The following is a 16263-nucleotide window of genomic DNA, read 5'->3' on the forward strand; positions in this document are numbered from 1 at the left end:
TACTTAGGAAATACAAATGGCAGGACTTGTGGATTGATAAAGATATATTTAAGAGGTAAAGTCAGTAGGACTTGTTGATTGAAGATGATGATGGGAGGAGGTGAGGAAAAGGGAGTCTAGGATGACACTTTAGGTTTCTGGCTTGGTTGGAAGAAGCATAGTGTCATTTACAAAGAAGAAACAGAAGAGAACAGTTTGGGATTGGGAAGAAGGGAGATGAAATATTGAGTATCACACATATTACTTTTGAGGTATCAATCACTGTTGGATAAAAAGTCTGATATAGTGAGATGGTGATGGCTGTGGATGCCAGTGATTGATTTGTTCCAGGGTCAATGAGTAGAGCGAGAAGAGCAAAAGACTTAAGGATGGAGCAATGAAATACAACAACATTCGATGAGGAAGCGGAGAAAGAGAAAGAGGGAAGAGGGATGAAGGAGGAATAGGGAGTGGTCAGAGGAGAAGTTAAGCCCTGGACACTAAGGAAGGAGAGGCAGTAGACTACTGTGACAGAGAGCCCACAAAGCAAAGATTGGGAAGTGTCCACTGGATGAAGCAGCAGGGAGGCCTTCATTTCTCAGTGTTTCTCAGGGGAGGAAAGAGTGAAAAAGTAAGAGCAGAGGTCTCATGGCAATGAATTGAGGAGTGAAGATGAAGTGAAATAGTGTACTACACAGACAGTGTAAACAACTGAAAAAAAAAAGTTGAAAAAAAAAAAAGAAAAAATGGAAGGGGGGGCGGTGTGCGGGGGAGGCTCCCAAACAGTGCAGGTTATAGCATCTGTAGAGGAACCTGGGGCAGGGGCAGGGGGACCTGAGTATAAGGGAGCAGGTAGCGTTGGGAGTGAAGTCAAGCTCACAGCATTTCTGGGTTAGGGAGATAAGCTGCGGCAGTCAACAGTTGAGGGTTTAGCAGGGCTTCCAACAGTGCAGAATCAGGGACCGAGCCACCAGCTGTGGGGCAGTGGACAGGCCCACTCTTCTAGCAAGAAAGGATCAAGGGTTAATTAGTGTCTTCAGCAGAGCTGGGAAGTTGGGTGTTCCCCAGCCTGTCACAGGATCCCAGCCAGGGCCAGAGCAGAAACCTTGACCCTCCACCTCTTCATTCAGACAGGACTCATGGCAGCCACGTGTTACCTAGGGAGAAGGTGGGCATCAGATCCCGGCTTGCTGATACTAGCAGACTGCAGCACCTCACCTTGTATTCACATTCCAGAGGCTATCCCACCCCATCAGAATTGTCCTCAAGTTCATCTTAGCACTCGACATACTCTTACGAAAGTGGCCACACCCCTCTCTTCCATACTCACATCAAAGAGCCCTGCCCCATGCTGCTGGTAGAGCCGTGGGTTGAGAAAACCAAGAGGGGGGAGGCCTCTGAGGATTCTGTGTTCATTTATCAGGGATAGGAGTCCCCCAAACACTGGAGTAGAGGCCTGCAAGGGTGAGGGTACAAGTAGAGGTTAGGGGTTCAGAGTGATTGGACTTTTGGGAGGGATGGATCAGAGGTCTCTGAGGAGTCAGGGTTCTGGGTGTAAGGTCTTGGGGGTGGAGGGTGCGGGTAGTCCCTGGGTGGGGGTTTGGAGCCAGGCTAATTCTCACCGAGGTGCCAGACACCCATGGAATGGGCACACGGTTGCTGACCACCCAGTAGCCATCAGAGAGTGCAGCCACGTCTGGGTAGGCACGGCCGCTGGCATTGAAGTAACTGGATGGTGGCAAGTGGGGACTGGAGCTCAGGTACTGGGCTACAGCTTCCTCCTAAAAGGCATTCTTGAGTGAGTATCATCTGCTGCACTGAGGATCCCACCCGTCCCCCCCTCCATCCACACAAACACACACGTACCTGGTATGAAGGCCGTCGGAACACATTGCTGAAGCCGCCACCACTGATATAGTCAACAACCTCATCTGTGACTCGGAAAGGATTCTGGAAGGATGTGCCTCCCACCGTGGTGACATAGGGGCTGAGGGCAGAAGACAGCACTCAGATTGCAGGGTCCTAAGGGCACCTCCAAAATGCATGGGGATGGGTGAGTATGGGTCTGGGTCTTGCTGGAGGGACTGGGGAAGCACTCTGGTGAAGTATGTACGTGGGGATGACTGAGAGATTTTGGGCCCTCAAGGCATGGCCTGAGGTGACTGTGCACACTTTTCCCTACGGAATACCCACCAAATCTCCCCCTAAAATGCCTGGGGACTGAGGAAGCGGAACACTGGGAGCTATGTCCTACTCAGGAGACTCGGGGCCTGCGACCTACAGGAAGAAGAGGGGGGTGCAGGTAAAGTTGAGGGTTGAGCCACAGGAGCACCTGGTGCGATCAAGACAAAGGTTCCAGATCATGAGGTCATAGATGAATTGGTGGTCACAGGTAAGTGGTGGGCTGGGATGCTTACCTGGAGGCAGGGAAGCTGGGACGGAACTGGTGTCTTCCAGAGACAGACCAACACCCAGCCCCACTGTCACCTGGGAGAGAGACAAGTTTGCCACTCAGTTTAATTGGTCAGAGCTTGGAATGTGGGTTCAGATGTCAGAGAGGAAATTCAAGTGTTAGTCAATACTGCAAGAGGTCAGAGTTGAGGTCAGGTCAGTGGTCCCTGTTGAGTTCAGATTATGAGATAGAGATCAGGTCCAGGAGTCACTGCGGGGTCAAAGTTCTGAGGCTGGGTGGGTGTGGGGGTCTAAGTTTAGAGTAGGAGGTCACCTGAGGCAAAGAGCAGGGTGAGACCCCGAGCAGCAGCCTTCATGAGCTCGGTGTTGACCCGCTGGATGTAGGCGCTGCCGAGGGAGTCCTCATCATCTCCGTAGCTCACGGTGTGCACATGTGGCAGGGCTGACTCATTACTAAGCAGCAGGAGCCACTGCAGGAAGGGCTCCTGTGACTCATGCCGGCCTGGATTTTTTTTTGGAGAAGAGGGCACAAGGGCAGTCATTTGGGAGATTGTCAGGATCTCCCTGTAGCTCATGGGATTCCCTTGGGGATGCAAAGATCACCACTCACCCCCACCTCTATCCCCGCCAGCCAGTCCCCTTGGCAGTACCAGGGCTACTGTAGACCCAGGTGGAGATGTTGGCGCCAGCACTCATCAGGTACTCCACATCTAGGCTGGCCTCGATTCCGGCCTGGCCCCGGCCCTGCTGTCCGACCACACGGGCTACTGATGCCTGGTGTGCAAAGTTCCCACCGAAGAGGTGCATGAACTCAGCCAGGTCTGAGTCATGGAAATACTGCTCCAGGAACTATGGAGGGTATCAGAGCAGATATCATGGGTCAGAGGACACAGCCCCAAGGGTCAGGTCAGGGGATACTGTCCCAGATCACAGGATTGGGGGTGAGAGCCCAGGGGTTAGAGTCAGAGAGTCAGCCCCAGGCTGGTCAGGCACCTTGGGGAGGCGGTAAGGACCCTGAGGCTCTCTGCGTGGCTCACCTGGGCGCAGGCTTGACTGTTGTTGGTCGTGCCAGAGCCCACGTCTTGTGCCGTCAAGTTGTAACGCTCACGGATCACAGATGGGGTCACCCCCAGGTGCAGGCCAACAGTACCTGGCACCTGTGGCTCGGGGCGTTGCCTCAGGGTTGATGTCGGGGGAAAGCGGTGCAGCCCCCCCACTGTGGGGAGGAGTCAGGCTTGAGGAAGAGATCCTTTAGCCTCCAACCCCCATTTTATCACTGACCCCCCCCACCACCAACCCCCCTGGGTGTTACCAAAGTCCACGTGGGAGGCCAAGGCCTTCGGGAGCCGGTAGGGACGTAGGGACCTTACAACATGGGTCTCTGCAGGTCCCCCCATATAGCGATGAAACTCAGCCCCAGAGAGCAGCAGCTCTGCTTGTCTGAAGTCAGAGATCAGAGAACAGAGGTCAGAAAGCATGGAACAGAGCAGAGGAGGCTGCCTGAGCATCACTGGGCAGTTGGTCGTTATCTCCCCACGTGTTTTCACCCACAGGCCCTGGCAAGCTCTCAGCTCCCTTCCACTGCGGTGACAAATCTCCCTGATGGGATGATTGGTGCCCTCCATGAGGCAATTATTCCCTCTTACCGGACACTCAGCCAGCAAGTCAGAAAGTCCTGTGTGGTCACTGAGTGGCAGTTCCGGGCTCCAGCAGCCAAAAGCCATTTTTGGACTGTGTGGAGGGTCAGTGGTGATGGCCGGACCAGTTCAGCCACATCCTCTAGGGTCAGGTACTTTCCTGCAGGGATTCAGGAGAGGCTTTTGCCTTCATTCCTTGCTTTTCTAAGTTGCCCTTTTTGAACCTTAACCAGGAGACATTGGAGCTTAACATGATGGCGAGTCACTGCTCTCCTGTGTGGATCATGCATACACCTCCTGGGTGAACCTTAGATTGCCCCCCTCACCACGAAGGGCTTCCAGCAGGGGAAGCCCACAATCCAGCTTGACCATTGGAGCAAAACATGGACCTTCTGGAGCAGAGTGGGGAGTAAAGTAGGGAGAAGAGTGGAGGGGAAGGGACTGCAGACCAGTGAGGGGGCTGGCAGCAGTCCAGCTGAAAGAGTAATCAACTGAGTTGGTGGCAACAAGGAATGGTGAGACAGTGGCGTATTTCAGAGCTGGAACTGGCAGCCTTAGGGTCGAATGGAGGAGTAAATGAGAGTGAATTTAGTGGGGGGAGGTGAAATTTGAGGTAATGAGCACTTATATGTACTGGATGCTACTTCCCCGTTTGTCTGGTAGTTGGTAAAGAGTAGAGTCAGAATTTGAATCCAGATCTGATCACCAAGCCTGTGCTCTTAACCATACCCACTTTCAGTTTTTTAGCCTGATGAACAGAGGTGGAAAGTTTTGGAGGAAAGAATGTGAATTAGTTTTGGACACTCTAGTTCCAATTCAGAAACTCTTTAATAAGGGTCACTGCCATTCATCTGTCCTATACCACCCCCTCGACAGGCCCCAAGAGCACGTCCCTGACATGACCTGCACCGTCCCACGCTCAGCCCAGTCCTGTGTCCCTCCACTGCATCCCACATCCCGCCCCCAGTCCCATCAGGCACCGTAGCGAGAAGAGCCGGGGTCCGACACAGCCTGCACCAGCTCGGACAGTCTCTCCAGGTTCTGCTGTCTCAGGGCAAACGTGAGACTCAGCTCTTCCTCAGGGTCCACACGGCCCAGAGACACCCAGCCTGGTGGCAGCCTGCAGGGTCAGGGGTCAGGCACATGGCCTTCATTAGAGTAGGGATGGGAAGGTTCAGCATTAGACCTAGACCTTGGGGAGGATTCCAGAAGCAGATATGGATCACAGGAGGTGGATTATCGGGGACTGAGTCTGGGAACCTGGGAATAAGGCTATGGAGTGGGTACCAGGAGCTGGTAAGGGGGGTGAGGGAGGCTAGAACCAGGAAAACGGGTACAGGAGAGGCCATGGGGTAGGGGGTGTCAGTGCTAAGTCAACTCACGTCCGCTGCTGGTCAGGCTCCGGGCTGTAACTGCATTTGCCGGCGACAAAGAGGGCAAGGAGCCCTAGGAGGCTGCAGGGGCAGCACATGGGTTTCAGCAGGAGCTGGACTGTCATTGTGTTCCCACCCTCCAACATATACTCCCTCCAACATGATTCCCTTCTCCCAGGGCCCCATAGTTTCTTACCAGGCTCGGGGGCCCATTCTGCCTTTCTGCAGATCCGCTGTCATGTGACAGATCACATGAGCCCTATAGCGCACCACCCCCACCCGTCTCGGCCTAGAAACTAGTGACGATGCTGGCTCCTCCCTTGAATGGGTGGTCCTGAATGCTGAAGAAGGGGAGGTGCTGCCCCTCGGATTCTCCCTCTGTGGACTGTCAAACCCTGGGTAAGCTCAGGGCTCCCTGCCTGCTGCCAGAATCCAGGACTCACCACCGTGTAGGGGGTGCTTAAGAAAGGGGCTTTGGAGGCCCACAGACCCACAGACCCAGGTTCTTACTAGCTGTATGATATCAGAAAGTCACTTAACTTCTCGGAGCCTAGGTTTCTTCATGTAGAATATGGAGACTATTATGTTAAAAGTGCTCTGCCTCAGAGGGTTGCAGTGAAAATTTACAGAGGTAAAGCAGGCAAACCCCTCAGCAGAGAGCCTCACATGGCAAAGGCTCAACACATGTGAGCTCTTATTACACGCGAGTATATAGGGGCCCCACGGAAAACAAATACACCACGTGGCTGCTCTTGTACCCACCCCCACCTCCCTGAAGACCCTCAGGCCTAGAGCTGGTCATCTCCAAGATCTCTCCCCAGCCAGCCAATCCCTCTCTAGGTCACTGCCACAAGCAAGCCCCTGCTGTCTGCCGTCTTCTGGCCTCCTGCCCACGTTAGAGGGAAAGGTCGACTGCAGAGAGATGTGATAGTCAGCCTCAGGCTGGGCTCGGGCTCCCAGTGCCATCCCCACTCGCTCCCACCCTAGATGCTCCTATGTCCACCACCTTCTGTGACTTCTGAGGTGTCCACAGTGTGCCAGGTGCCTTCCCATCATCCCCCCACCCCTACGGCCCCCAAAGAACAGAGCCAGACACTGGATACAAACTGCAGTTTATTAAGGCTCCAGAGTGAGAATTGGCACTTGATTCTGGGCAGGGGCAGGGGTGTCAGTGGAACCCAAAGGAGCTGGGCCCAAACAAGTTAGAGGGACTGCCCCCATTCCCCCTACCCCCCAATAAATAAAGTCTCAGCTCCATCTCAGGGTGCTGGCACAGGGCAAGAAGCCCTCACTGAGGAGGACCCAGGGCTGCTGCCTCCTTCATCATCTTTCTCTCCACACTGGACCTGGCCACAGGTCAGTGCCCAACAGGGCCTCGTGGTGCTGGTGCTCTGACAGGGCCGGGGTGAGACGTGAGACCTGTCCCCACTGGAGGACTCTGGGGTGGGGAGCTGGCCTCCCCCGCGGCCAATCATGGTCCGAGGCTGCCCAGGGCAGGCTCAGATGGGGCCTGCATTGGGGACACTGTGCGCATCCCAGGTCGGGGCCCAGCCCGGGCCACAGCTAGATATGCAGCTCCGTGTCATCGGGTGGCTCCAGGCCGGACTCTGCACTCAGTGCTGAGGCTGAGGGGCCCTGGGCCACCCCAAATGGTGAGACAACAGGTGAGCGAGCAGCCAGAGGAGACAGTGAGGGTGAGAAGCTGGGGGACATGGCAGCTGAGGACAGGGAACCTTCATGGCTGATGGGGGAGCGGTGAGAGGCTGGTGGGAAGATGGCCCGGGTTGTAGCCGTGCTGGCTGGCTTGGGGGGCACAGACTTGGCTCCTGGGTGGGCCACGGCAGTGATGAGGGGTGGTGGGTCAATACGGGGAGCCGGGGGACATGGCCGAGCCTCATCCTTGAGCCGGGCGATCTCTGTGAAGACGCTGGCCAGCGGCTGGAACTGAGGGCACCAGCTCAGCAGGTAGTCCCAGTTATAGCTGCCACGGAGCTCCTCCTCACCAGCCACAATGGCCGTCAGTGCTCCTGCCACACATGGCTTGCCATCTGCTGGAAAGCCATAGTCCCCAGTGGGTGCAGGGCTTAGGCCACAGCCCCCCAAGAAGGCTGTGGCAGCGGCTGGGGGGCCCTCTTCTCGGTACAGAGTGGCCCCTGCACCCGGCAGCAGCAGCCCTGCCTTGCGGCCCTTATACCAGGTGTCGGGGGCAGGTGGCTCGCAGGATGTGTCACTCAGTCCATCTGCATCCTGCTGGATGCCGGAGTCAGGGCCACGGGCAGCCAGAGAGGAAGCCACACTGGCCACACGGGGGAACTCGTTGATCATGCGGATCTCGTCATCCTCTGCAGCCTCCGCTGAGCCTCGGCCGCTTGAGTGTGAAGGGTCCAGGGAGCCACCACGGGGGTAGGGTCCTCCAGCTCCTGGCCCACCATAGCTGGGGAGAGTCTGGTGATACAGGTGCTCTGAAGGCGGTGGGCTGGGTGGCTCTCGGCCCAGTTTCTGTAGAGAACCACTGGCCAGGGGTGCTGCCTGTGACATCGGCCCAGGTGCCGCCTCAGCCTTGCGGCTCCGGGCCCGCACCAGCCCTAGGACCAGGGCTGCCAATGCGAGCACCACCACGACTCCCAGGGAGGCCGCCACAGCCCCCACCAATAGCAGGTTGAGGTCAGGTGCCAGGCCCAGTGCAGTGTGGGTGATGTCCACAGTTACGGGCACCGTGGCACTCCGGGAACCAGGCAGAGGCCCCCGTGCTACCACCTCCAGCCTCAGCTCCCGTGGTGCCTCACGTCGGGTCCGGCCCCCACCCCCAGAGGTGCCTGTTCCGCTGCCTGGTGCCCGGCTGTCCACCCGCAGGTACAGGGCACCTGTAGTCTGGTTGATACCAAAATAGGGGGAAGAGGTGGCAAGGGAATAGAGCACCAGGCCATCAGCACCTCCATCCTCGTCTGTGGCCTGCACGTGACCCAGGCTGTGGCCACGCCGGGCACCCTCTGGCACTTGGAAGTGGAAAGCTGGAGCCAAGAATACCGGGTCATACTCATCCTCACCAGTCACCAGCACTGACACAGTGACTGAGGCTGACAAATTCCCAGCGTCGGTAGCACCCACCAGCAACTGGAAGCTTCCTGTGTGCTCATAGTCAAAGGCCACTCGTGCCCGCAGCTCCCCTGTTGAGCTGTTCAGCGCAAATGCCTCACGGCCCTCAGGCCCTGGCCCAGCCTCCAGCAGGTTGTAGCGGAGCCTTCCGAAAGCCCCAGCATCCCCATCGATCGCGTGCAGAGTAGTCACGAGAGTGCCTGGAGGCTGGTTCTCTGCCAGGCTGGTGCTGAGCAAGCTCAGAGGGAAGGCCGGCCTGTGGTCATTCACATCCTGGACCTCGATGGTCACTGGTGCCAGAGCAAAGTGTGCCCCGGCAGGGTCGGCAGCCCGCACGACAAGCTGATGTCGAGCTTGGGTCTCACAGTCCAAGGGGTGGGCCAGTCGCAAGTCACCCGAGCTCTCATCCAGCTGAAAGAGCCCAAAAGGGTCGCCTGAGCTGAGGGTGAAACGCACAAGGCCATGCGGGCCTGGGTCAGCGTCGGAGGCCTCCACGTGCAGCAGCTCGGCTCCAACAGGTGTGTCCTCAGGTACTGCCACACGGTAGGATGCTCGGGTGAAGACAGGTGGGTTATCATTGACATCCAGCACAGTGACGGTGACCGGCACAGATGAGCTTCGAGGTGGCTGCCCCCGGTCAGCTGCAGCCACAGTTAGATTGTACTGGGTTAGGCTTTCGAAGTCTAGAGGCTCAAGCAACACCAGGCAGCCCAGGGCCCGGGGGCCTAATCCATCACCCTCCCCAGCCTCAGCCAGCCGGGGTTCCAGCTGGAAGACTCGGCCCCGGTTGCCACTGACAATGCTGTAGTCCACGGTGGCGTGGGTGCGGCTTCCGTCGGCATCTGTGGCCTCCAGGGTGAGCAGGGTGGAACCAGGGGGCAGATCTTCAGTTACTGCCACACGGTAGTGTGGCAACGTGAAGCTCGGGGCATGGTCGTTCTGGTCCTGCAGCTGCACGTGCACTGTGGTGCGTGCTGCCCGAGCCGGCGTCCCATGATCTCGTGCTTCCAGCACCACGTCCACCACTCCTGGCCCTTCATGGCCCAAGGCCATCGTCCCCACTGTTGTGAACAAGGTCCCTGAGATGAGAAGGGAATGAAGAGAAATATGCCATCAGCAGAGGCTGTGGGTGAGCAGAGTGACCCTTCGGGGACTGGGAAATGGCCTTGTAAGTCAGACTTCAGGGAGTGGCCTGTGTGCTAGGAGATTACGGAGTGGCCTCCAGGATTCAGAGAATGGCTTCTAGGCATGCAGTCAGGACAGTGCTTAAAATAGAGACAAAGGGCGGAAAATGTCCTCCCTGGGTCAGAGATCTAGGAGTTAAGGGTTCAGGCAAGAAATTCCAGGAATGAGGTCAAAACATGGCCCAGCACAGTCAAGGATAAGGGGGTAGATCCCAGGAAGGACGCACCGTTGTTGGGGTCAACACTGAAGCCCTCAGCAGGGGAAGCCAGGTGGTAGGAGACATGACCATTGGCACCTGAGTCCCGGTCAGTGGCAGAGACGGAGAGAATGGCACTGCCTGGGGGTGTGTGCTCAAGCAGCATCACCTGAGGTGTGAGGACAAGGGTTTATGGCCAAGCATCCCAGCTGCCCACTCAGCCTATGTTCTGGAGCTTGGTCTCATGAGCTCCGCTTGGCATCCGTCCCAGCTTGGAGCCCATCTACCCCTTAGAATTTGGATTGTGCACCTTCCCCCATTTGTGGGCACTGGATGAAGAACCTGGACACAGTTCCCAGGACTTATAAGGCTGCTCTTATATCCCCAAAGATCCGTCCCCAAGTCAGTCCCGGCATCCAGCCCACCTCAGATCCTTCTAGCCTTGTCACTCCCCTCCGTTGTGAACAACCTTGGGCCCAGAGGTGGGGGCATCAGTACCTGGTAGAGGGTCTGTGAGAAGGCGGGTGCATTGTCATTGACATCCTCCACGAGCACCGTGAGGTTGGCACGGCCCTCGTGAGGCCCGTCATGTGCCAGGAGCTGCAGGTGGTAGCGGTCACGCTGCTCGAAATCCAAGGGGCCCGTGAGGGAGAGGCGGCCACCATAGCGGCCTACACTGAAGGGATCCTGAGGCCCAGAAGGGCTCAGCACATACCACAGTACTGGTCCTGAGTCCACATCATTCCCTGTTACCTGTGCAATCTCTGAGCCCAATAGTGCATCTGCAATACATGGGACAAGTGTGTTTGGCATGGTCCCAGAGGCCCCTGGAGCCCCAGAGTGGGGAAAAGTGCTTCCCTACCACCCTTTGTACCTCTCACTTTACCCAGTCCTCACCTTCCGACACTCGGAGCTCCCAGGGCTGGGGGATGGTGGGGCGATTGTCATTGGTGTCGATGACCATCACCGTCAGGGTAGCTGAGCCTACCAGGGCTGGGCTTCCTCTGTCTGTGGCCATCAGCACCAGCCTGAACACAGAGCACAATCGGGGTGGGGCCTGGGGATAAGGGAGAACCTTGTGCAGGGATAGGAGGGCTCAGGACAGGCTGGGGGGTGGGGAACTCAGGACATGGCCTAGGGATTGAAGGGGATTCAATGCGGGGCTCGAAACCGGATGGACCTGGGACAGAGTCTCAGGGTCTACAGACCCAAGCCTCACCGTGTTTCGGCCCAGATCTCACGGTCCAGGATAGCTGTGGTAGTGATAGTGCCTGTGGCTGAGTCTACATGGAACAATCCCCGGGCTGGCTGGGATGCGGCCAGACTGTAGGAGATCTGTCCACTGGGGCCTTGATCCAGGTCATCTGCTTCGACCTGGTGAAAGTAGGAGGCTGCTGGCACTGGGCTGGCCACAGACAAAGTCCGCCCAGCCCTGCCCCCCATCTTCCCGTCACACCCCACACCTGCAGCAGGGGTCCCTCCAAGGGCCTGGACTCAGGCAAGAAGGCCACGTAGTGGGGCCGCAGGAAGCGGGGAGCATTGTCATTGGCATCTTGCAGGGTTAGGGTCAGCACGGAGAAGGCAAAGGCTCCTCCACTCTCCGCCTGCAGCACCAGTCGCAGCCGTGGGCTTGCCTCAAAGTCCAGCCCCTCTGCTGAGCGAACTGTGACGGCTCCTGGAGGGAGGTGGAATGTATCACTGACAGACCTCTTGGTTGCCCTAGAGCCTCCCTGTCTGAGGCCTGCTACTCAAGGGCAGCCTCTCCCCAACCAGAGTCTCTTCGGGCCCAAAGAGGAGCCCCGCCAGGAGCCTGTCCCCTCACAGAGCCCCCTGCTCCTGCCCCTTACCTGTACTAGGCTGGATGGAGAATGTCCCTTTCTCATTCCCACTGAGAATGCTGTATGTGATGGGTCCACTTGAGCCCCCTGTATGGATAGCCTTGGGGGAGACAATGGGAGTCCCTGCAGAGGGGATGATATTGGTTGAAATGTGAGCACTAGACTGAGGGAGTCTGGGGACTATTTTTAGTTAGTAACCCCAACCCATCCAGGCATACAAAGCTGGGAGACATGGTTGGGCACCCACCTGGGGGTGCATTCTCACGGAGCATGGCTTCGCTACTAGCCCGGGGAAAGCGGGGTCCACGCTCAGACTCCCCCTGCAGCCCAACAATGACCACACCAGTGGCAGAGCGAGCTGGACGGCCAAGGTCGGTTGCCACGATGAAGAGGACACGATCCTGGGGACCCAGGGATACAGGGGAGCGGGCCACACGGATTTCACCAGTGTAAGAGTCCACAGTGGTGCCAGGAGGTGGTGTGCCTGCCAGCCGGTATAGGATGGAGGCATTGGCACCAGCGTCACGGTCTTCAGCTCGCAGAGTGGCCAGAGCCAGGGTTGGGGTGCTGAGGCTAGGGCCTGGGCGGGGCAGGCGCAGCCTCAGGGGACTGGTGGGGAAGGTGGGCGCGTGGTCATTGACATCGCGCACCATTATGGTGATAGGCACCGTGGTGCTTAGGGGCCCAGCAGCTGCCCCATCCACTGCATTCACGGTAAAGGCATAACTGGGACACTGCTCTCTGTCCAGGGCTGTGGCTGTGCGCAATTCCCCAGAGCTGGGCTCCAGCAGGAAGGCTCCTGCTGCACCTGCACCCAGGTAGTAGGTCACACGGCCATTGGGCCCAGCATCAGGATCATGAGCCTGTAGCTGCAGCAGCAGGGTCCCTGCAGGTGCATCCTCAGGCACCTCCACAGAGTAGGCAGGCACAGGGAAGGCGGGGGCATGGTCATTAGCATCCAGCACTGTCACTGTCACAAGCAGAGTAGCACTGAGAGCTGGCTGGCCTCCGTCCCGGGCTTCTATCTGCAGCTGGAATGCTGGCTCCACCTCCCGGTCTAGTGGCCTCATGGTGCCAAACTCCCCAGAAGCTACGTCCAGGACAAAGGCTTCTGATGGGTCCCCATCTGCAGAGACAGGCATGCACACATAAACATACATGTGTCAGCCCATGGGAGTGGGGGTGATTTACAGGCAACCTGGCAAAGAAAGAGAAAGAGAGAGGGAGAGAGAAAAGAGGGAAAGTAGGATAAAGGCAGAGAAACAAAGAGAAACACAGAAGGTAAAGAAAGATACTGCAAAGTAGCTTTTCTAAGAGTGTGGTCTGCGGACCCCAGGGATTCCCCTGAGACCCTTTTGGGGAGTACATAAGATCAAAACTATTTTCATAGTAATACTAAGACATTATATGACTTTTTCATTCTCATCAACTCACAAATGCAGAGTGGGGTCCAGATGCTACCTGACATGTGATGACATCATGACTTGGATGGTTAATGGAATGTGTGTGCTTGTGTAGTCTTGTGTTTCCCAGAATATTCTAGGTAGAAAGCTTAGAGCATAAATATGTGTCGTTTTCAGAGATTCACTCAGTTTTTGCTGGCTTGCGTTCAGTTATACCAGCTATAATCTTTGTAACCTCATTACTGTCCAACAAATTGTTAGTTGAAACCCTAAAATTTCCTTGGGCCTATGCAGAAATACGGCAAGTGGTATACTTCATTGGCTTGTTTTGCAATGATATTTTAAAATTTTCTCATCTTTAATATCAAATATTGTAAATACTGATATAATTTGTTTATTATATATTTATTAAATTATTATTTCACATTTTATTATATCAATAAATGCTGATATCATATAAGCCAAAGTTCTTTACAGTTCTCAAAAATTAAGAATGTTAAGGGTTCCTGAGACGAAAAAGTTTGAGAACAACTGCTCTACAGGGAGAGACAATCAAGAAAGAAAAAGAAAGAAAAGAAACAAAAAGATAAAAAGAGACAAAGAGGAGATCAAGAACTGGAGGGGCACAGAAATAGATGCTTGGAGACACAGAAACATAAAGAGAAGGAAAAGGAGACCCGGGCACACTGGGTCTGACACAGGCCAACAAGGAGTACACCTGGGCAAGTGGGTGCGGGAAGGTTCTCACCCAGGATGCGGTACTGCAGCTGCCCGTTGGCTCCCACATCCGGGTCAGAGGCCCGCAGCGTGGTAAGGGTCTGTGGGTCCTGGCCCTCAGGCACCTCCAGGGAGAGATGGGCACTCCCAAAGGTTGGGGCGTGGTCATTCTCATCCTCCACAGCCACTCGCACTGTGACATGGGTCAACAGCGGAGGCGAGCCCCCATCCCGGGCATACACTATCGGGAAGCAAAATCAGTGAGATCTAGCCTGCTCTCATCCCATGGAGGAATCCACACCACATAGTGTTCACATGTGTTCACCAGGTGCACACAAAAATCAGAATATGTCCCTCTCTCCACACCCCACAAGCACACAGGCACACATACGTTTATGTGGTGGTGTGACAGAAAAGGCACTAAATGAGGTAACAAAAGATCTGAGTTCAAGTCCCAGCTCTGCCACTTCCAAGCTGTGTTAGCCTAAGCAAGTTACTTAATCTCTCTGGTACTCAATATCCACATGCTACTCTGTTAAATGGCTGCAGTGTAATCTGAGGGAATCCTAGAGGGCATAGCTGTGACATTACGCATTTGAGAGTTAGTGTGATCACACTGGTGACAGCCTAGATGGCAGTTCAACTTGGACTCTGCCAAACTCTTGACTCCCCAAAAGAATTAAAAATATAATAGAAACTGTGCTGTAAGAGGTGGAAGCTTATAAAATGTACTTTGGGGGTCCTGCCCATGTAACACTGCTGTTTACAACACCTCAGGCTGTGGGCATCCTGTCAACGTATACCTGTCAGATTGATCTCCTCCTGCTCCTCCCGATCCAGGGCCCGAAGAGTTGTAAGAACTCCAGTGTCTGGGTCCAGGGAGAAGCTTTCGCCAGAGATGCCTCCATAAGTCACTTGCCCATTGGCCCCTGAGGAGGAGCAGCGTGGGGGAAGATCAGAGGGTGAATATACCCTTTCTTGACCCAGTCCATCCCTCTTTCAACTCATCCCCTCAGGCCTTACCCAGGTCTGGGTCGGTTGCCCGCAGAGTGAGCAGAGATGTGCCAGGCGGGCTGTTCTCACGCAAGAGGACGCTGTACTCCTGCTGTTGGAAAGCGGGTGCCTCGTCGTTGACGTCGGCGACACTGACAGTCAGGAGCTGCGTGGCTGAGCGCGGCGGGGAGCCATGGTCGGAGGCCACCACAGTCAGCACGAACTCAGCTCGCTGTTCACGGTCCAGGGACCGCACCACGGACAGCGCTCCTAGTTGAGCGGTAGGGCGGGTTGGAAGGAAACCTCAACACTCGCCCCACGTCAGCACCCTCCTCGTCCCCACCCCCACCCCCGGCCCAACTCACCGGTACTGGGGTGTAGCCGGAAGTAGCCGTCCCCGCCAGCTGCCAGGCGATAGGACACGCGTGCAGCCTCGCCCAGGTCCGGGTCCCGGGCTACCACGTGCAGCGCTGCGGGCCCCGGCGGCTGATCCTCCGACAGGCGCACACGTGAGGGCGACGCAAAGACGGGGGCGTTGTCATTCTCATCCGTGACAAAGACGCGCGCGGAAACGCGTGCTGCGCGGCGGCGGCTGGCATTGGCAGGCCGATCGGTGGCTTCCACGAGCAGCAGCAGAGCGGGAGTGGTCTCCCGGTCCAGGCCTCTCGGGGCGCTGAGCGCCCCGGTGCGTGAGTCCAGGCGAAGCGCGGGCACTGGGGGCTCCTGGCGCAGCAGACGGTAGCGCACGTCGCTGTTGGGGCCCGGGCCGTCGGCGTCCGACGCGCGGAAAGTGTACAGCGCTGCGCCCGGCTCTGGGTTCTCCGGAAGCGCCAGGGCCAGCGGGTCACGCGCGAAGGCCGGCGCATGCTCGTTCTCGTCCTGCACGCGTACCTGCACTCGCAGCAGCCGCGCGCCCGCGCCTCCCGGCCCCTCGGCGCGCACTGTGAGCGCGCGCCACGCCGGGCCCGCCTCGAAGTCCAGGGGCCGCGCCAGGTACAAGCGCCCAGACGCCGCGTCCAGCGCGAAAGTGCCCTCCGGGTCGGCGCCGCCCACCAGTGTGTAGGTGAGTGCGCCCACCCCCGCCGCCTCTGGCGGCGCCACCGAGCCCAACAGAGAGCCGGGCTGGAGCCCCTCGGCTGCTGTCACGGTCAGCACGACAGGCACAGGTGCGGCCGGGTCTGGGTCTGAGGGTTCCGGCGGAGGCTCAGCCGAGCGAGCTGAGGGAAGCACCTGTTGTGAACCCAGGAGGGAGTACGGAATCAGGCAGACCCATGTAAACGGGAATCTGGGCTGGCCTGCTGAGTAGCAGGAAGGGCGGTCAGAGTGGCCTGACTAGAGGAGAGGGTGCAAGGACTTAGGAAGATGCTCTCTTGGAGGGGGGTGCCCACACTGGTGACCAAGGAGACGTGGACAGATTGGAGGAAGGGCAGCCAT

General features: G+C 57.0%; 2 protein-coding genes across 2 annotated transcripts in view; both read right to left on the minus strand.

Moving 5' to 3' along the window:
* Positions 1-26: 26 nt before the first annotated feature.
* TPP1 (tripeptidyl peptidase 1) lies at positions 27-5647 on the minus strand. Its single transcript, XM_061201386.1, has 13 exons — positions 5598-5647; positions 5411-5482; positions 5009-5148; positions 4038-4188; positions 3704-3831; positions 3429-3607; positions 3042-3240; positions 2700-2893; positions 2397-2461; positions 1846-1966; positions 1602-1760; positions 1310-1435; positions 27-1136 (listed from the first exon to the last, which is right to left on the minus strand). Exons 1-13 carry the CDS (start codon positions 5639-5641, stop codon positions 996-998), a joined length of 1719 nt encoding a protein of 572 aa, XP_061057369.1. The 5' UTR covers positions 5642-5647; the 3' UTR covers positions 27-995.
* Positions 5648-6501: 854 nt separating this feature from the next.
* Positions 6502-16263, minus strand: part of DCHS1 (dachsous cadherin-related 1) — a 34754-nt gene continuing 24992 nt past the window's right edge. Inside the window, exons 10-21 of the mRNA XM_061201387.1 lie at positions 15195-16059; positions 14860-15099; positions 14640-14765; positions 13868-14077; positions 11964-12842; positions 11726-11839; positions 11342-11553; positions 11098-11252; positions 10776-10906; positions 10377-10660; positions 9909-10047; positions 6502-9576 (exon numbers count right to left, since the gene is read on the minus strand). Of these exons, the coding sequence (XP_061057370.1) occupies positions 6965-9576; positions 9909-10047; positions 10377-10660; positions 10776-10906; positions 11098-11252; positions 11342-11553; positions 11726-11839; positions 11964-12842; positions 13868-14077; positions 14640-14765; positions 14860-15099; positions 15195-16059 (5967 nt within the window). The 3' untranslated portion in view covers positions 6502-6964. The remainder of the gene's footprint in view (positions 9577-9908; positions 10048-10376; positions 10661-10775; positions 10907-11097; positions 11253-11341; positions 11554-11725; positions 11840-11963; positions 12843-13867; positions 14078-14639; positions 14766-14859; positions 15100-15194; positions 16060-16263) is intronic.

This window comes from Eubalaena glacialis, chromosome 10 (genome assembly GCF_028564815.1).
Source record: "Eubalaena glacialis isolate mEubGla1 chromosome 10, mEubGla1.1.hap2.+ XY, whole genome shotgun sequence".
NCBI classification, from domain to species: Eukaryota; Metazoa; Chordata; class Mammalia; order Artiodactyla; family Balaenidae; genus Eubalaena; species Eubalaena glacialis.

Excerpts from the sequence above, each read along its gene's own strand:
- TPP1 (XM_061201386.1), bottom strand. The coding sequence starts at position 5,641 with ATGACAGCGGATCTGCAGAAAGGCAGAATGGGCCCCCGAGCCTG. Across the intron at positions 5,149-5,410 it reads GAGCCTGACCAGCAGCGGAC|GCTGCCACCAGGCTGGGTGT; the intron begins GTGAGTTGACTT and ends CTGACCCTGCAG. Across the intron at positions 4,189-5,008 it reads CCCCGGCTCTTCTCGCTACG|GAAAGTACCTGACCCTAGAG; the intron begins GTGCCTGATGGG and ends GAATCCCTGCAG.